The 19,873-nt window shown below is 41.1% G+C and overlaps 1 protein-coding gene across 2 annotated transcripts in view; it reads left to right on the top strand.

Moving 5' to 3' along the window:
* The first annotated feature begins 888 nt into the window (after positions 1–888).
* COL1A2 (collagen type I alpha 2 chain) overlaps positions 889–19,873 on the top strand; it is a 36,668-nt gene continuing 17,683 nt past the window's right edge. The window contains exons 1-23 of one of the 2 annotated variants that reach the window (XM_068673974.1): positions 889–1,117; positions 2,903–2,913; positions 3,536–3,553; positions 4,201–4,236; positions 5,773–5,856; positions 7,209–7,265; positions 9,382–9,426; positions 9,519–9,572; positions 9,891–9,944; positions 10,321–10,374; positions 10,929–10,982; positions 11,260–11,313; positions 12,918–12,962; positions 13,190–13,243; positions 13,355–13,399; positions 15,561–15,614; positions 17,253–17,351; positions 17,434–17,478; positions 17,595–17,693; positions 18,212–18,265; positions 18,367–18,474; positions 19,310–19,363; positions 19,467–19,565. In XM_068673974.1, the coding sequence (XP_068530075.1) occupies positions 1,048–1,117; positions 2,903–2,913; positions 3,536–3,553; positions 4,201–4,236; positions 5,773–5,856; positions 7,209–7,265; positions 9,382–9,426; positions 9,519–9,572; positions 9,891–9,944; positions 10,321–10,374; positions 10,929–10,982; positions 11,260–11,313; positions 12,918–12,962; positions 13,190–13,243; positions 13,355–13,399; positions 15,561–15,614; positions 17,253–17,351; positions 17,434–17,478; positions 17,595–17,693; positions 18,212–18,265; positions 18,367–18,474; positions 19,310–19,363; positions 19,467–19,565 (1,347 nt within the window). In that variant the 5' untranslated portion in view covers positions 889–1,047. Of the gene's footprint in view, positions 1,118–2,902; positions 2,914–3,442; positions 3,554–4,197; positions 4,237–5,772; positions 5,857–7,208; positions 7,266–9,381; positions 9,427–9,518; positions 9,573–9,890; positions 9,945–10,320; positions 10,375–10,928; positions 10,983–11,259; positions 11,314–12,917; positions 12,963–13,189; positions 13,244–13,354; positions 13,400–15,560; positions 15,615–17,252; positions 17,352–17,433; positions 17,479–17,594; positions 17,694–18,211; positions 18,266–18,366; positions 18,475–19,309; positions 19,364–19,466; positions 19,566–19,873 lie in introns of those variants that run through there. The other variant, XM_068673973.1, reaches the window with a different exon arrangement.

Here is a 19,873-nt window from a genome sequence, read left to right on the forward strand (position 1 = left end):
GAGGACGGGGCTCCGTCACCCCCAGGGGCAAGGCGGGAGGCTCCTCTCAGCCGCCCCCTTCCTCCCCGAGCGCTGTGGGGCGGTCGGGGCAGACCCCCTCCTTTCCCCCTCCCCACACACCCACACTCCCCGACGGCAGCAGCCCGCTGCGGGGCAGACGTGGCAAGCTGCGAGCCCTCCCTCCCTCCCCCGGCCCCGGAGAGCCGCTCTGGGGCTCCGTGCCCCGGCCGTGCCCCGGCTCCACAGCCCCCAAAGCGGGGCAGCCCTGGGGGGAGCGGCTGAGGGGCACCCCGGGCTGCTCCCCTCACGGGGACCCCCGCAGGCTGCCGGGGAGGCTGCGAAGCCGGGAGGGGGAACCCGGCGGAGATGGGGAAGGGAGGGAGAGCGAGAGGGGGAGGGGGGCTCCGCCGTGGCGCTGCGGGCGAGGGGATGCGGAGTGGGGGGGCAAGCAGGGGCACGGCAGGCAGCCCACCCCCAGGGTGCTGGACAGCTCCCGCTTTGAAAGCCCTCGGAGCGTCCCCGGGGGGGGCCGCGCAGCCCAAAAAAAAAATAATAATGATTAAAAAAAAAATCAGGGCGAGGGGCGGGGGACGGCTTGAAAAAAAATATATATATATAAATAAATAATGAAAAAATTCAGACGGCGAGTCAGATTTTCCTTCCGAAAGCCTCAAAGTGTCCACGTCCTCAAAGCATGGAACCAATTTAGCGTGGCCGCCTCCCTCCCTCCCTCTCTCTCTGCCCTCCCTCCCTGCCTCCATCCCTGCCTGTCCCCCCCCCTCCCCGCCGACCCCTGGGCACGTGACGGCCCTGGGAGCCGCGCGGGGCCCGCGCCCGCCCCGCGCCCATTGGCGGCGCCGGGACCCTCCTGCGGTATAAGTAGGGCGGAGCGGGGCCGGGGTCACTGAGCGTGCCGGGCAGCGGGGGTGTGCACAGGTCGGGGAAGCACTTCTCGGGGTCTGTATGCCTGCGTCCCGCAGGGAATAGCTAGCCACCGACCGGGGGGGACTCTGCGGCACAAGGAGTCTGCATGTCTAGCGTCTAGACATGCTCAGCTTTGTGGATACGCGGATTGTGTTGCTGCTCGCAGTAACTTCGTGCCTAGCGACGAGCCAACGTAAGTTGCTTTTTCGGCGTGTTCGTGGCCGGGGTGGTGGCAGGGGGGCGGCTGGCCGGCCGGCTCTCCGCGCTCTGTGCCCGCCGTGCTCCCCGCCGACGGCAGCCCGGAGAACAGTGCCACCTCCGTCCCAGGGCAGGGGCTAGGCTGGTTAGGGTGTTTTTTGCTTTTTGTTTTTTCCTTCCAGAGTTAGGAAAGGATGGCAAAAGCACAAGGAGGTAAAATTAGCCCGAGAAGCCCCACCAAAAACAAAACAAAAGAAAAAAAAAAAAAGAGAGAAAAAAAGGAAAAAAAAAGAAAAGGGAAAGAAAGAAAAGGGAAGAAGAAAAAGGGAAAGAAAAGGGGAAAATAAACCCAAACTCGCATCCAAAGGAGAGCAGATGCTTAAAGCCCCGCCGAGACGGGAGCGGGGTCTCGGCCGCCCCCCCCCGCCTTCCGCGGCTCCCCTCGGGCCGCCGCCGCCGCGCCCCCTGGAGGCGAAGCGGGGAGCGCCCCGAGCCGACGGGGGGCACCGCACGGCCCCCCCGGGGCTCCCCTCAGGCTTTAAGCCGCCCGACGAGGGGGGAAGGCGGCCCGAGGCAGGCGGGGAGGCTCCGTGCTGAGCTGAACGGGGCAGCAGAGCCGAGGGGGGACCCCGGCTGCCCCCTGCTGCCGGCCCCGAGGCTTCCTCAGCCCGAGGCGAGCACGGGGGGCCCCGTCTAAGGCCTGGCCCCCGGCCCGTGCCCTCTCCCCGTGCCGGGAGGTGGCAGCAGCGCCCTCGGCTGGCAGCTGCGGGCCGGCAGCGGGGGCTGAGAGGCTCGGGCGAGGAGCCCGACGCCCCCGCAGCCCCTGCCCTTTCCCCAAATAACACAGCGCAGCCGTCTGTGTCAGCAGCACCCGCAGGCAGCCGCTCTCTGAACCCTTATACTGAATTACCAAAGGTATTCTGCCCTCTGCTCTGGAGCTTGGTGATGTCCTGCACACCGCCTCCTGCTGTACTGTGTGAACCATCTGAATTCAGAGCCACCAAACACCCCCAAAGGGACACTTTTTTTGGGGGGACGGGCACGCCACACCCAACAACCTGCTAGTAAAATGTCAGATTGTTGGCACTGAAGTGTGGTGAAAGACATTTTTTTTTACCATGGTAAGTTTCAGCCAAAACCAAATCACTCACTGCTTGAAGTCTGGAAAACAGATTTTAAAAGTTGAGTTCTGCATCTGATTAACAAGAGCGTACTTAGAAGAAAGTAACATACAGAAATAGTTTCTTGCTATTTAGTGGATAATAGCTTCAAGCTATTCTGGTTACACAATGGCATTTCCCATCTTGGAAATGGGTCCATTAGAGGAGAACCATTCCCCATAAGCGCAAGGGGCCATCTATATTAAAACCTAAAGTTGTGGCTTCCATTTAGTGACTTGACACGTGTCATCATGCCTGGCTTTACTCATCTATTGCATGCACACATATGAGAAAATACATGTATTTCTTTCCAGGGAGATATTTTTAAGTGCATTTACAACAGGCTTATAGAAAATAACTGTTGTTTTTTTTATGTATCGGCCAAATTACTTGTTTTATTTTATTAGCAAATCTGTTTTGACTTGGGAAGATATAGTGACCACACTTGTGAGTCCTTACAGTTTAAGATAATCACATTAAGAGAACGAAATTGCATTAAGAAAATGTTTTTTGCTTTTTAAAAATACATTCTTATTTAAAATACTGAAATGTCAACCTTTTAAACCATTGAATCCCCAATCTAATTATGTCTTTTTTTTTCCTTTCCCTTCTTCCTGCAGATGTGAGTGAGGTCAGTATGATTATTTTTCATCTAATATATAATATTCAACTTCAGTTAATGGGCTAGGCTACCCTTTCAGGGCAATATTATTTACTAACCTTAATTCCCAAGGTGGCCATGGCAAAGTACCAATTAAATCCTGAAGGGACTGCATGGAAATGTACCCACCCCAATTTCTCAAGTGGGCTGGCCTTTTTAAGAGACTGCCTTCATAGGTGTAAAGATCATGAGGAGAAAATAACTGAGCAGTGGTGTTCGGACGTTATACCTGGCAGTTTGGATTGGAGATGACTATACTTTAAGGCCAATCTTCCAGGCTAAATTGCGTTGCACAGAAGGATTATGAAAGAACTCAGGTGTGACTTCCATTTATGTTATATTTGTAGGCTTTAATAAGTATAAAATTGACAGTCTTCAATAGAATGTTCTTATGTAGGTGCATATATTTTCACTTGATAGTAAACTCTTAGCCTTCCTAGTAATTTAAAAAGCATAGGGTATACTTACCTATATTGTACTGATGTAAATTACAGAGTTGTAAGAAGATGAGCCTAAATTTGTACAGTAGTTTAGTTTAAAATATTGGGATAATTTGTATCTTTTTTTTAATTCTCTGCTTTATCTCTTCCAGGCATCTGCAGGGCGAAGGGTAAGCATTTCATTTTTCTTTTGTGGCAATGTAGATGACATCAAATATTCCCAGGTAGAGTAATATTTTGTGGAATGTTGGATGACAGAATATTGACTAAATCATTATTTCCAGTGTTCACTGAGATGAGTAGGACATAAAAAAGAGGGAACAGTGGGTGCAACAGGTTAACACCATGGTAAATTCAAATTTTGGTTTTAACCTGCTTTGTCCAAGAGCAGAACTAAGCATACGAAGAACAAAACTGCCTCAAGGAAGGATTCTTGTTCCACAAGATTTCCTTTAGAAGGGTTTCATGAGCTGAACTGTACACTAATATCTAAAAGGCTAAATAGATTCCCTTGTATTTCTAAAGTCACTATTGTTAAAGTAGAGCAAGTTATTCAAACGAGAATAAAACAAACTGTGTAAGTACTTCTGTGGACTGTGCAGTGATGCTTTGACTGACATAGTGATGATAGTGACTAATCTATTTTCAATAGCGTATTGAAGAAAAACAATATAACATGGAAAATAGGTATAGGACATCTTCTTGCAGTCTTCTTTCCCTTTTTTCATGTACACTACTTATTTTTAATGTATCTCTTTCCCTGTATTGTCCTGGAAAATTTCCAGGTAACTCATTAAGTTCTATTTTCTTCCAGCAGGGCCCCAGAGGAGACAAAGGGCCACAGGGAGAAAGGGTAAGGAATTAGATTGACACGTATTTGTTTGCGGTCTTTGAACAGTTGTTGGAAAATCAGTATGGAAAAAAAAACAACAGTGTAGGCATTAATGACAGATCCAATTATTATACATGCAAGCTTCTACAGGTACAATTTTGTTAAAAAAGAAATCAAGTTTTCTATGTACCAACGCTGCCACTGGCAATACCACTCCAGCCTACTTATGGTCATTGTACCTAATCAGATGTGATTTTGGTTCGGAGAACAGCGTAGCACTCCAGATGATGGTTGCAAACCTTTTTTTTCCTGACTGCTTGTACTGGACACGGTGCATAAAAATGCAAAAGAGAAAGTTGTAACGTAAAGACATGGTTTTTGAACAGGATTGTGTAAAGATAAGCTGTCAACATCAAACCCAAATAGACAAAGGTAGCCTAGAGGATCATTCGATACCTGTACCTACAAAGGTGGCTTGAAAAAGCTCTCCTCTTGGCAGCTAGGCATCTGTCATCCACATCTTATCAGTCAAAGTGGACATTGTGTTGTTAAAGGCAATTTTGAATGTAACTGTAGATAGAGGCAGTTGGTATGATAATGTAATTATCATGTTATAATTAAATTGTATTTAATTGTAATGTTCATATTGTTGATATCTGCTTTTCTGGTTTGCTGCTGCATCGCTGCTGCTTTTTATAGTGTTGTATTCTGAAATTCACACCCTTAGTTGATACTTGCTTTAGGCTGCCAGTATCTACATCTGTTTAATGAAGTAAAATACATGCTTTATCCTGAAGACAAAAAGCCTAAACCTGTCCCTTTCGGAATCCTTAAGATTTTTTTATTATGAATTTTATTTAGACCAAATGAAATGCCTCACCTCAAATACTGTGATGGCAAACCTCGATCAGCTTTGTGTATTGAGGATGATAGAATGTAAGAGCAAATGTTCTGGACTGAACAAATGTCCCTTCAAGCTGTTGTTGGAGTGGTTATAGCAGTGATAGCAAAGTGGCGGTACTGAAACGAACCAAAAACCTGTGGAAAATGCTCTTTCATTGTCATCAAATTTCTGATTATAGCAGCAGATAATCCAGGTTGATAAAAAATGGCCTTTGACTTTTTCTGGATATATGTTAGTTCATAGCAGTAAGACTGACCTTCCAATCCTCAGCTTGTCAGGGAAATTTTTTGGCTTTCACAAACAGAATCTGTTGGGCTGTGTGGGTCTGCATGGGTAACATGGGGTTCATGTCCAAGCTTTGGTTGCTTGAAATGAAACTTCTCAATCTGGAGGTTGTGCTTTGGTAGCATAGTTCAATATTACCCTAGTAATCTTCCCAAATATGAAACTACAGCGTGTATCTGATTGAGGTGTGGCAAGGCAATGTAAATTCAGGCTATGCTTATTTTCTGAAGTTGGACATACTTTGCAACTGCATGTACAGCAGTGCTGCAGTATGTGCTGTAGGTTCCCAGTTGTTAATATATTCATCACTTTAGAGATTTTATGAGTTACTTCTAATATTCACGTTATAATCCTCCTTTTGCCTGTAGGGTCCACCAGGTCCACCAGGCAGAGATGGTGAAGACGGTCTACCAGGTCCTCCAGGCCCCCCTGGTCCTCCAGGCCTTGGCGGAGTAAGGCATCCAAATTTTATGTTACTGAAACTGATAATCTGAGCTTCATGACATCCAAAGGCTAAATGTATATTTGCTGGAAAACACTGACATTCTGCTGGAGAGTAGAGGAAGCATACTCTGAAGAGAAGATCATGCCGACCACTAGAGTCTGCATGAAATTTGTGGTCCCAGTTCCAGTGAAGCACTCCTTAGGATTTCCTCAGGAACTTTGGATTCTATATTCAACAGGGACTTATGCAGAGGAGCAAATCAACCCCATTAATTAGCATTAGATTTGTGCTAATATAATGTGTGGATTAGGAGTCAACTAAATGAAAACTGTGCAGTTAAGTGGATGGACAAAAGAAACGCAACTTTGCTGTTGTGTTCAAGAGAAAGCAACTGTACTGGAATAAGCTTGAGGAAAACTACTCTTAAGCTAGAAGTCCATAATTAAACGTCAGTACCTCTCTTCCTTTAGAATTTTTCATCTATCCACATTAATGCTGCAGAACACAAGTGGACTGTCATATACACGCTTTCTGCAGAAGTGTCCATCATGTATGCCCTGTCAAATGCTTGTTTTAACTCTTTGACTTTAGCCTGGGCTGGGAGCATAAAGAAATTAAACAGTGTCTTTTTAGCTAGTGTAGTAAATCCTCTGGCATGGACTCTTGCACTCAATATGTATAGCAATAATTTATTTTCCTATTAGCAAACAGAAAACTGTTTTTATTAGTTTCTATTATTTTAGTAGACTAAAGAAGCAAGTGAGAAAAGGATTTTTGATTGTGTTGTACAGAACTCTTCCATTTTAGTGAAGAGATAAAATATATGCCACAAAGCAAGAGGTGTATTTGTCTACAAGACTTTTATATAATAAAAGGTCAGAAATCCAGTGCAGTGTTTTTGAGGCTGCATACTCCACAGATATTTTTGAAGCTGAAGGGCCCATCTCATCCAATAGTACATCAGGGCTGGGCCGTGAATTTTACTTAATGTGGTAAAAAATATGCATAACTTCTGTCATTAAGGAGAATGATTTGAGAGATTAGGGAATGTTTTCAATTTTTAATGGGCATCAAGTCTACATCTTTAATTTTCAGTTCAGGCAATTGCAGTGCGTTTCTTACTACTGTGTAGATATTGGAGGCCAATGTGTAAAAGGCTCTTCCTGGTGAAATAGTCTTTCTGGAAAGAAGCAAATATGAATGTATTTGTAACAGGGCCATGTTTACTGAGTTTTAAGTATGTTGCTTTAACATATCATGTAACAAGTCATATGACAGTTACATATAGAATGATAACTATCAATACTTGTTAAAGAGAAAAATGTTCATGCTTTAATTTCAAATTTCTGTCACCCACAGAATTTCGCTGCTCAATATGATCCATCTAAAGCGGCCGACTTTGGCCCAGGACCTATGGTAAGTACAAGGTTTAACACTTGATAACTTGTATAAACATGTATTTCACATTTTCTTTTGAGTCTAATCCAGCTGCATTAATTCAAAACATAGTTTTAAAATCTGTGTTTTGATCATATATCAAGTCAGACTGTAAACTGATCCTGTGACATAGCGCAATGTGAAGTGCTAGAAATAAGTCTTAGGACTGTATCTTCAACTTGAATATAGCACAAGTAGGTCTTGTGCTTTAATTCTGTCTGTTGATAACATTTTTGTGAATCTGGTTATCCAATATGGAACATCTACTTTGATACAGTATTACTTTACCTGTGTTGAGACAGAAGAAGTTTGTATTGTAGGAATGAGATCAATTGTAGAGATGCTCTCTAAAGCAGACACAGATCTAAAAAGTAACTCAATATCTCAGTCCCAGTCAGTGACCATTTTATCGCCCATGGCTGTACAACCCTTCTGGACAACCCTTTTGGTATCCTTGTATTGTACAGGTTTGGCAGAACACTGGCCACTACATTTGGTTCTGAGCAAGTGAAAGCTATCACTTGCTACTACAAAGTTACTCTGAGGAGGAATCTTTCCCAGTATACTATTTTCAAATGGACACTTAAGGAGTTATCTGCCTCTCTACATGAATTTCTAAATATTCCTAATGTTAGCAGGTATTCTTCAGTATATGTAGATAGCAGATTATGGGTTAAATTCATTGCACGCATTGACATCACGGACAATGCATCTGATGGGTGAGCAGCAGGATGAAGGCTGCCAAGGATTATTCTGGGTCAAGTACTTTTTTCCGTTCCTGAAAGTAGTATATCATCAGATTCATTTTTGAAAATACATTGGCATCCATTAAAACTGGATTATTTTTAATCCAGGTTGGCCTTCAGTGTCTGACAATAAATTATAAAATGTAGATGAGGATTTATATGGCATGTCACCATTTCTAAAAGCTCCAATTGTTGACTCAGTGAGGGTCCATTGACAGCAAAAGCAGTAAATTCTATCTCTTCTATGAGGTTCCATAAAGAAAATGTGAGAGATTGGGAAGACAGAAAAGCAGGGAAAAACAGTTATAGGATATAATTTGGGGAAAGATTCACAGGGCTTATGCAGCACATATGATTCAGGCTGTCCAGTAGCAGTTGTTTTTTCCTAGAACTAGTGCATACTGTTATAGCAATATGATTGCATTAGCTTCCATAGGTTAATGCCTGTAATGAATATACATTAATTTCCCTTGAGAAAATTTATTCAGTCTCATTGGGATGGTATATAAGCCATTGAAAAACTGTTAGCCCCCTTGCAATGAGAAAAACCTAACAGGGTTCCCAATGAAATTTTAAAAGCAGGTAAAAGTATAATAGCTTCTGTTGAAATGTCTGGTGAAACATCTGTTTGGACAATAGAAGATTAAATTAAATTTCAGCTTAAAGTTGTTTGTGTGCTTAGTAAAGCTTAAGATAACTGTGAAGGAAGTGCACTAATCTATAGAAAAATCCCTTTTAGGAGTGATTTTTGACCAAATTTTTCAAGTTGTATGTAAATCTCTAAAATCAGCCAATGAGAGTATATTAGTGATTTATTTTGGAGGTGAAATGAAATAAGTCAAAAACAAGCAAATTAAGATAATTAGATCATTATTTGAAATAGATGTATGCTCAATTTTTGTAAGAGGAAATCGATTTCTTTTCAAAATGATGTATGAACCTCCTAATTAATGGTAACACTTCCATTTGCCCAAAACACAACCTTTCTTAATGTGTTATGACTGTCTTTAAACTCTGAAAGTTCATGCACAGGGAAGAAGTGGGTACATAGAGGAATAAGCCACTGTGTGAAAGCATTTGTTAATGAGGCAGAATAGAATAAGATGCTTAATCAAAAGATTAATAAAAATTAATAATGGTACATTCTTAAGTCATCTCACTGGCTTCAGATTTGTTTGTATTTGGACTGCCTATGCAGATCTCTAAATTTCCTCACCTTTTGTTTGGATGTTGCACAATGAAAACTGTTACCTTTATCAGGATTTTAGGAATGCCAGGAACTGGTGTTATAGATGAGTTTATGAAATAGTGATTTTTAAACAAATTAAAAAAATGTTTTTTCTCCGTAGGGTTTAATGGGACCTAGAGGCCCACCTGGAGCATCTGGACCCCCTGTAAGTACACTCAATGTATTAATCAGTAGTAGGATTTGGACATACCTATAAAATAGCCAGTTGAAACACTAACAATCTCCATTGTCTTCTAGGGTCCTCCTGGTTTTCAAGGTGTTCCCGGTGAGCCTGGTGAACCTGGTCAAACAGTAAGTACAGGTTTCATTACAGACACTTAGCGTTAGAAATAAGATGCAAAGATAGGCCTGTAATGCTTAGGCCTGTTAATCCTATCCATATGCTTGTTCTTGAATGTTAGAATCGCTTGATCCTGTTACAGAAACAGGAGCTGAGCATTCAGATTCAGACTCCTTCTGATTGGGAACTCATGAAGTACAAAGGCAATTAGGATGGAAGTACCGTGATTCAGTTCAGGCTCCAGCTATGCCCAAACTCTGTTGAGAAACCAGGGAAGAGACTTACCTGAAGAAAGGTGCTCGAAGTAATACTCAATCTATTTTTAACAGGGTCCTCAAGGTCCTCGTGGTCCCCCTGGTCCTCCAGGAAAGGCTGGTGAAGATGTAAGTTGTTATTAAAACTTTTTCATCTCTGTGAGGGTTATGATTCAACTCTAACATTAGATTATTGTTAAACTAAACATTCTAATGGCCATCACTTCTATATTGTTCTTTATTATCAGATAGAACAAATAAGCCCCTGAAAAGTATTTAATAGTACAAAAGATGCTGTCTGTTGGAAATGTACAGAAAAATAGATAACTCTGAAATCTCTCCAAATACATTATTTAGCCTTCTGAAAATGGGAAAAGGGAAGCTAACAAGCTCTTGTCTACCAAAAGGGAGAAGCATTGATAATGTCTTTTCTTATTTAAAAAAAATATGATGGTCTTTTACCAAATGAGCTTTCTTCTCAGTGCATTTTTACTGCATTTTTTAGGGTCACCCTGGCAAACCTGGAAGACCTGGTGAGAGGGGTGTTGCTGGCCCTCAAGTAAGTATTGATCTACTTTCTGTTATATAAAACAGTGCTCTTAGCAAAGAAACCTAATGACATTTCTGAATTGCACCCCATAAACAATCCATCAATATTGCATATATGGATTAATCTCAATATCTCCATTGTAGCTCTTACCTTCAGGGCTATCATGTAGTTATGCCTTTCTTTTGTTCCCTGTCCCCCACCTCCTTACCCCTGTAGTTAAGCAGAAGTAATACTAACAGGTAACATAATGAGGAGCTACATAGGTGGTGAGCTAGGTACCTTGGCATAGAAACTTAAAATAGCTGTCCATCACAGGTTAATTTGTGTAATTTCTGGGATACAGAACTGGAAAATCAGGTTAATTGTTTTTAGTCTTTGAACAGGTCTGATCCTGGGAGGTTTGGGAGTGGACTGTGATCCTCATTTGAATGATTGTGGGTCCTCACTTAAATGATCATGACCCCAATCTACTCAATAATTTTAATGAAAGACTGATGCTTTTTCTTTCTTTTTAAATGCAATATAAAACATGAGAGACAATCATGCATGTTCTGTGTTTTTAGGGTGCTCGTGGTTTCCCTGGAACTCCTGGTCTGCCTGGCTTTAAGGGAATTAGGGTGAGTCTACACATACCTTTTACCTGAATAGTTAAAACTGACAACACTTCAACATACTGAGAACACCTGGAAACCTCTTCAAAGTTGAGAGTATATATTCTAAATGCTTTAATATCTTTGAAGTTTTTCTCTTGGCAAAAGAGAATGCTTTAAAAAAATGTAAGATTATATTAGAAAATCATTTTGTATAGAAAGAATTTACCTCTTAAGACTATGAGTTTGTGTGTAGCAGTTACTGAGAAAATACATACTAAATATTTTTTTCTACTCAATATAGGGACACAATGGTCTGGATGGTCAAAAAGGACAACCTGGTACTCCTGGCACTAAGGTAAAGATGAAATCTGAAAATGTTGTGTGCATTTTTAGCTTTTAACTCTGTCTAGGGAAATATATCTGAAGTCCTCTCCAATTGATCTTCCATGTTGTCCTTGAACATTGCTCAGTTGCAATGATACAGAAGTCAACAGATCCATGTAAGACAAATACTTGCACCGCAACATGAGAAATCATGTTGGGGCCTTACTCTGAAGCCCTTAGTCGAGAGATTACTTTAAATAAGTAAGAGCCACAGAACTGGGCTACTAATAATTGGCTTTCTCTGCTTTTCTACAGAATGTAATTGGGGTTTTTCTCTAAAGCACACTGAAATCAGAATATCTCATTTTTCTAGAAAAATCTAATATGTTGCTTTATTTTAAGGCTTCCTGCTAAACCTTTGGATAAACACAGTGCTCTTCTGAGTTAAGGATGCTTGATCTTCAGTCTCTTTTCCTTTTTACCTTCCTTAGCTTAGTGCATATTTGAACACTTGGATTAAGAAAGTGTTTTTAAACATGGTCTAGAAACATGTTTGGCAAACTCTTCTCTCTTAATTTCATCTCTCCTATTCCACTTCAGTATCTAATAGCAGCGTTCTTAAACACTACTGCACAATTGGGTTGTAGGAAAAATTAATGCTGCTGATTTATTCATGGTAGATTTGTATTCAAAAACTTGTAACAGTGAAAAGGTCAAGTAGTAATTCTCATTATTGCTTGTTTCCAAAAGCTTAGAACTACTTGTTTATAGAGTTATTAATTGTATTGTAGCATTCTCCCATATCAGTGCAACTTGTTAACCTTCAGAAAAAGTTTGGTAATGAGATAGCAAGCACTTCTCTGATCTTGGAGATTAAAAGCAGTTAAAGTAAATAAAGGAACAGGTATTAGTAAGTACTAATCTGACTGGGGGAAAAAAAATGAATCAAAGATAATCATAATAAAGCAAAAATTTCAGGAGTTTGCAGCACTTAAGACTAGGTGCATTCAGATATGTTCAGGGTACCAGTGCTCTAGGACAAATCCTGTCATTATAGGCCAGTCTAGACCATCTGTGGGCTTGAGAGCTCAGTCTTAAAGGGAGATAAATCATATTTTAGTGGCTGCCACTTATATCAATAGTACTGGTCTTAAGGATCTACCTCAGATATTTCTGTTGTATTTCCAGATATTTGACAGCACAGGTTAGGAACTTAGTCGCCATAACCAAAGGCAAAAGAAAGTATCATTCTCTTTCTCCTCTAGCTAAATAAAGCTGTCATTTGATTTGAATTAATAGTTGATTATTCAGGCCTTATCTCTTAGATGTGTGCTGCAGAGTAAATATTACAGAATAAAGGAAGGGGGTAAAGAAAGAAATAGGAAAATGAAACAACTTGCTCTGGAGCTCTTCTTCTAAGGTATTTCAACTGGCCCTGTTCCAGTATATAAAGGGACAGTCACTGTCTCTGCATCCTTAGGAGATGACATGCTGTTATTCTGTATGGTGGTGTGAGTGCTACAAAAGACAAGGGCAGTAGAATACAGCAATTGAGTATCTCTTTAGATGGTGTTGTGCTGTCTGTCCAAGGAATCCTATGAGTAATTTAAGCCTGTGAACTTTCTTCTTTCCTAGGGAGAGCCTGGTGCCCCTGGTGAAAATGGTACCCCAGGACAACCTGTAAGTATCCAGTACTGTTTTCAAGAATTTGATAGATATGGCTGAGCCAGTGTTTTGGCCAGTTACCATCAGTGACACTCAAGCTAGCTAGATGCTCTAATACAATAATCTATGAGTATATGGAATAGAATTGTCTGGCTGCACCCTTCTTCATATAGTGACTTAGCAGAAGAAAAAAATATATATCTTTAGTGAACAGGTGTAAATGAATTTAATTTTTCTTTCAGGGTGCTCGTGGTCTCCCTGGTGAGAGAGGAAGAGTAGGTGCCCCTGGACCAGCTGTAAGTGGCTTTCTATCCGTCTGTTTGTAGTCATGAACAGCTGCTTATTGTGGCTTTCTCTGATCTTTGAATCTCTTTCCAGCTTTTACTTACCATGTTTTCTGCTCACAGGGTGCTCGTGGAAGTGATGGCAGTGCTGGCCCCACTGGACCTGCTGTAAGTTCCAGTCTTGATCTTTAACAACCTGGTTCCATTAGGCCTTGTGTCCACTACTTCCTCTATATAGGACTTCAGAGGGAAGGCTCCAGAGAAGTTGATTCTGTGGATGTTTTTAACACGGGTCTCTTTCTCTGATGGTCTGATAAGCAACAGTATAAGTCCATTGCAGACAATATCCTCAGGTTTTATATTAAACACATCTTTGTTGAAGGGACAAAATACTCTCATTGACACCAGTGTATAGGGAAACAGCTGACAAACAGAATCCTCAGTTGCACCAGTGTAACAGAGCAATTCTCATCCCAGATCTAAAGAGACTGTGTACCTTTTAACAGGTAGATTCCATGCACACGTTGCAAAGGACTAATATTACATGTGTCCTGAAAGTATTATATGCACACTGGGGCACAGCTTTGCACCTGCAATACTATTCCAGTAAGTGCTGATCCAGATACACCCCTTTTAAAGGAGTTAGTGTTGCCATAGTGTGCCACCAACTTCAGTAAACCTCATTTATTTCAGTGATGTAAATATAGGCACAAGGGTAGAGTTTCAAAGCTTTAAAAAAATAAATCAGTAATAGTCCAGAATAGTTTTTCTTTCTTGCATTCAGAATATGGGTCAATGATGAAGTCATACTTGGTCCTGTCTACTTTGCCAGAAATTGATTTTAATACTCCTTGTCACAGCAAATATCTTTCGTGCTTCAGCAAAATAGAATGTTTGCAGAAGTATGAGTTTCACTTCAATTCCCCCCCAGTATTTAAAAACATGCATCAGTAGGTATTTAAAACAGACAAATAGACAACCTGTAGCAGCAGGGGTTTGCATTGGGTCACTTTGTCTATGCCAGTGAAGTTATTTTATGTATACTTAAGTTACAATGCTGCAAATACTCTGTAAAGCAATTTTTTTAAACTAGAACAAAAATACCATGAAATTCTTATTCCTCTAGGAATTTAAAATGTCAAGAGTCACCATAATGGAAATTCAGAAAGTGTATATATTCATACATATTTACAGGACAATTAGTCTCATTTTCTGTGTGCAAAACCAGTGAGAATGCCAGGTACACAGTTTATAATGACTGCAGTAGGTTATATAATGTCAGAAGCCAATTCTATTTGCTGTATAGGCTGACCCATTTGAATCTCTTGGAACTGAGGCAGTTTTATAATGGGTATTTATAATTCAAAGATATTAGCTCACAAAAGCAGATGTCAATCTCCAATAGCTATGAATGAGTTGGATAGTTCATTAATAATCAAAGAAAAATTATCCCTTTGTATTTTTATACATTAAAGAATAACAAAGGCTATTTATCAGTGTATCTCCTCTTCTGGTGTCTGGCTACTGTATGCTAGGAAACTTGTCCTATCATAATCATAAATTTCATAACAGTTGCTAGGTTCAATAGAAGGTTCTTGGCAAGCTGACATGAAAGGGCACTGTGGCTGTGCATACTTGCAGCCTCAAATTATTCTGTTTATGAATCAAGATTGCTAATCTGTTCACACCTTAGAATCAACTCCTGCCCTCAGCAGCTGTTACGCTTGATCCAAATTCTAGTAAACATTTTTACTGACTTAATTAAAAGTTTGGTCAAGCACTGGCTTGTAAAGTGGTGCAGAGATCTCACCAATCTTCTTCCCTTGTGTGAAGGACAAATGCTGTCAGCAACAACGAGCTGTTGTGATAGGCCAGAACAGTTACTGCTGTGGAAGTGTACACAGTTGCCCTTGCGCAGTAAATGTGTTGGAAACAGCAACCCAGGAACCGCAGTTGCAGGGTGCAGTGCTCTCCTTCATCCATCTTGGGACTGTACAGCAAGACATCTTGCCTCGCTGATGCCTGTTTCAGCCCATCCTCTGTTTTATTCTTTCTCAGGTGTTTGCCCTCAAGGCAAGGTTTTACAAGTCATTGCTTAACTTACACACTTTTAGCTTCACTACAAATGTTTTTCACCATTGACCTTGCTGTCAACTGTTTGTAGTGAAGCAAACCTGTCCATTTGGAGTTGCAAAAGGCAGCCAATGTTCTGAAGTGGTAACATGCAGAAATGTCTAAGTAAATGTGCATTTTAAATTTACTTGAGCAAGCGAGGTATTTGTGTGATCACTGAATGCATTTACTCATATTCTTCCCCTTGGTTTCACAGGGCCCTATTGGTGCTGCTGGTCCTCCAGGCTTCCCAGGTGCTCCTGGTGCTAAGGTATGAATATCTCCTTCTACTGTTACAGTGAATAGAAAATACAGTTACTAGTATTGATAGGCAACAAAACTACACCCTCTCTGAAGTTGGAGTGCTGTCTTATCAAACTGTTACAGATCAGAATGAGCATGAATTCCTACAGTACTTGGAGAACTTGATATATGAAAGTTAATATCAAATACAGCAGTTAATTTCATAACTGGTATGCACACATACTGAAGTGACTGTATTGTCTTGTGTGACAGATGCAGTTCTACATCCAAAATACATGTAGAAAAAAGCTCAGGAGGTCTGTACAGCCAGCAAGTCATGGCTGAGAGCTGTAGTTGCTAATGGGTTAGGTGGGAGCTGACTCAGAGGACTGATGCTAGGCAGGTTCAGCAAGATGTATAACCAGATTTTTTCACTGCATCCTATGTGGTGCTGCTGTTTTAAGCACCTTTGGAAGGTGATATGGATCATGACAAATAAGCGAAGTAGCAGCTTTTGTCACTTTACATAAGTGGAGAGCAAAGAAACTGCAGTTGAGTTTCAGGCTCTTTCCAACCTGAGTTCTTGAAATTACAATGCAGAAACTGCATTTAAACTTTCCAGGTTTAGGGCAATGCCATTTTGCTCTTGTAGACTACATGATTCAGTTTATTGCTCGGATCTTAGCATTTTTACCTGGGTAAGGCTCATTATTTAGAATTTTACTGGAATTGCTCAGAAGACTTTAGGCAAGTGTCCATGCACTGCATTTACAAATTTCACTGACTATTTGTCAAGAAGAGCTGCATACACTCATGTGGTGTGATACTGTTTTTCATCCTTAACATGTGTACACAAATTCTGTGTTGCAGTAGACAAATTTCTTACCTTGATCTCATTTTATAGGAAGATAGAGTATTGTTTGCTAGACTTCTTTATATTAACTGCATGGAAGATGAGGAAAAATTGTTCTTCTGATGGTTATTCTGAATAACCAAGATTTCTGGAAATCATGAAATCTGTTCTGATACAGATGTCAATGTGGTTACAGCAAATAATTTCAAGAGAAAACCATTTACATACCCAGGGCATGGACTCTGGTTACTTACAGAATTTCTCATTATAAGTTGTCATTATGTTCAGTTTAGGCTTTTATAATAGACTCAGTGAAAACAAAGTTCTGAGAGCGGTACCAAGAACCTTTTCCCCTATCATTTACACCACTGTGAGCACTGTTCCACAATACTCTGATCAGCCATCATTTTGCACTTCACATTATTGCAAATTGAAGCTTAAGGTGCAAGATAATGGTCAGTTAGGTGTCAAACACTGTAAGGCATCTTAGGGCACTGCTGGTGACAAATGGATGCAGATAAGACTGGAATCTTAATCCTAACTTTCTAGGGCAACCTTATGTGTAATTCTTGATAATAACACAGATAAGCTGATAATCTGTTGTTCCCACTTTAACTATCAGCTTCAGTGGGGCCTACCTGGGATTCAGTGCCTTCAAAATTCAATGAAGGCTCTCAGTCCCTTGATTCCCTGGTCTCTGAAACAGGAACCTGTGTCTTATTGTTGTCTTAATGTCAGGCAAATAAAGGATTGCTTTGCTATTGCCCTAATGTTGTGCATGCTGATAGAGAGCTTTATCCTTTTCTCAAACAGGGTGAAATCGGACCTGCTGGTAATGTTGGCCCTACTGGTCCTGCTGGTCCAAGAGGAGAGATTGGACTTCCTGGTTCCAGTGGTCCCGTTGGCCCTCCAGTGAGTAGCTTGCTAGTCTTTATTGTTGAATGGTGCACGTGAGACTCTGAATTAACCAGTATCATTTTTCCTGTCTTAATAGGGCAACCCTGGTGCTAATGGTCTTCCTGGGGCTAAAGGTGCAGCTGTAAGTAGAGCCATACTTCCACTTGTTTGCTTTAATTTAAAAAGTATAATAAAAATCAGTTAATGCAACAGAAAAGATAATGGGCTCACAATACATTTTCTTCCTCTCTTGGGCAGGGTCTTCCTGGTGTTGCTGGTGCTCCTGGTCTGCCTGGTCCCCGTGGTATTCCTGGTCCTCCTGGCCCTGCTGGTCCAAGTGGTGCTAGAGGACTTGTTGTAAGTGACTTTTTCTCTTGCATGTCTTCATTTGAAAGCTGGACAGTGTCCATCACTGTAAAAGATTTCCTCTAGATATATTTTTGCATTTAATGTAGACACTTTTGTTGCTTCACTATAATTAGGCATTGTAGCTCATTTCTGTTACTGTTACTGAGGTTGAGGAGGTTGACTTTGTACTCCCTTTGAGTGCAAGAACTACTAAGCTCTGTCCATGTTGATGCTATCAAGAGACGTGACAACAGTCTCCCAATCAGGCCCTCAATGGGTATCCTCAGTGGAGGAACGAGCTCTTAATGCTACATACTTCCATTACTGTCACTTCTAAACATCTTAACATGTTTGTTTTCATGCCCATTAGGCCAAAAATAGTTACATTTATTAACCATCTATCAGAATAGAGGCAGGTGTGACATTGGATGATGAAATATATTTTTGATTCATGAAAGCTGTACAGGTAGAAAAGGATTCTTAGAATGGTATGTAATTCTGTAATCTCTTTTTATGTTGGACTCTAGGGTGAACCAGGCCCTGCTGGTGCCAAGGGAGAAAGCGGTAACAAGGGTGAGCCTGTAAGTATGGCAATGTGTGAGTGTTGTTTCAATGAATAAAGCCTCATAGTACCTGCAACACAGCATCTGATTTCTTCTTTTCCTTTGTTTGGTTGAAATAGGGTGCTGCTGGCCCTCCCGGCCCTCCTGGTCCAAGTGGTGAGGAAGGCAAGAGAGGCAGCAATGGTGAACCTGGCTCTGCTGGTCCCCCTGGCCCTGCTGGTCTGAGAGTAAGTCCTCTTTTCATGTTCCAGAAGTAGAAACAAAAAGGAAAGAAGAAACCAAGCTAGACTTTGCTAGACAAAGACAATTTAAATTATTTGAAGTCATTAAATGTGTGTTATTGCAGCTAGGCAAAGCTCATTTGCCATTCTGAGCCTTTTGATTAGCTGGGAACAATCCTGTTTTTGCTTTGCATTAATGCTGTTTACTATCTTATCCCTGAATTAATTACAGGGTGCTTTGTATTATCCATTGTTTAATGTTTAGTGAATCATTACTGATTTCTCTATAAACTTTAATGATGGGATTTAACTGCTTGAAGGAGATAATTGGCTCACAAATAATGTGACAAAGGCTTCAATTCAGTGTCTTCATGGCACCCTTTTTTCTGGGGGAAGAAACAATGCAGTGACTTTCAGGAGGTATGTGGCCTCATGCAGGAGCAGGAATTCAGTGGAAAAGGCTAGGAAATATAGGCAGTGTTTCCACCAGGTTTGATAGAGATCAGGATTCAGTATTGCACATCATGTAGGTTGTACAGATTCAGATGAGCTAGCAATGCTCTGCAGAGAAGTGAAGGTGAAACACTACCTGCCAGGTTGTGGAATCCTAGCTGTTGGCCACACCAACTGTTAAATTACACTGAAAATGCTCTCTTAAAGCAGGTTAAAGTGAGAGATTTCTTATGCTGCTCAGTACAAATGTATGTTCTAAATGCTTAGAGCTGTGCTTATGTTACATTCAGCATACCTGCTTGAAGACCTGAAATTTAATAAGCATTATCCACCATACCGGAATAGATTTCTCCTTCCCTTTCTTGATTTGTTTTGTGTTCACTTGCAGGGTGTGCCTGGATCTCGTGGTCTCCCTGGAGCTGATGGCAGAGCTGGTGTCATGGTAAGACTTCTCCCTGAGTCACTATTTCCAAACCATCTTTTTATATACAGACACATGATGCTTTTTGCTACCTCTGCCTAATTTTGTGTATTTATTCTGATAGGGACCTGCTGGTAACCGTGGTGCTAGTGGTCCTGTTGGTGCTAAGGGTCCTAATGGTGATGGTGGCCGTCCTGGTGAGCCTGGTCTTATGGGTCCAAGAGTAAGTTTGAACTGTGCAAAAAGAAAATCGCTTGCGTTTGGGGGATAAAATTATTCAGAACTCCAACTGCAAAAAAAAAGTCTGTGCTAACCACAGTTAGGGGATTTCCATCAGTCCATTGAAAAAAATAACTGTGAGGAAATGATTAATCAGCATCAAAATTTTAATTGAAATTCCTTTCTTTTGTATGTGGTAGCATCTTACTGCCTTGATCATGGAGCAGTATTCGCTTATACTAGCTACTGCACTGACTTACAAAAAGGGTTCTGCTTATGATTATTTACACAATGTGATCATTAAGATCACAA

The sequence above is a fragment of the Anas acuta genome, chromosome 2 (assembly GCF_963932015.1).
Source record: "Anas acuta chromosome 2, bAnaAcu1.1, whole genome shotgun sequence".
In the NCBI taxonomy this organism is placed as follows: Eukaryota; Metazoa; Chordata; class Aves; order Anseriformes; family Anatidae; genus Anas; species Anas acuta.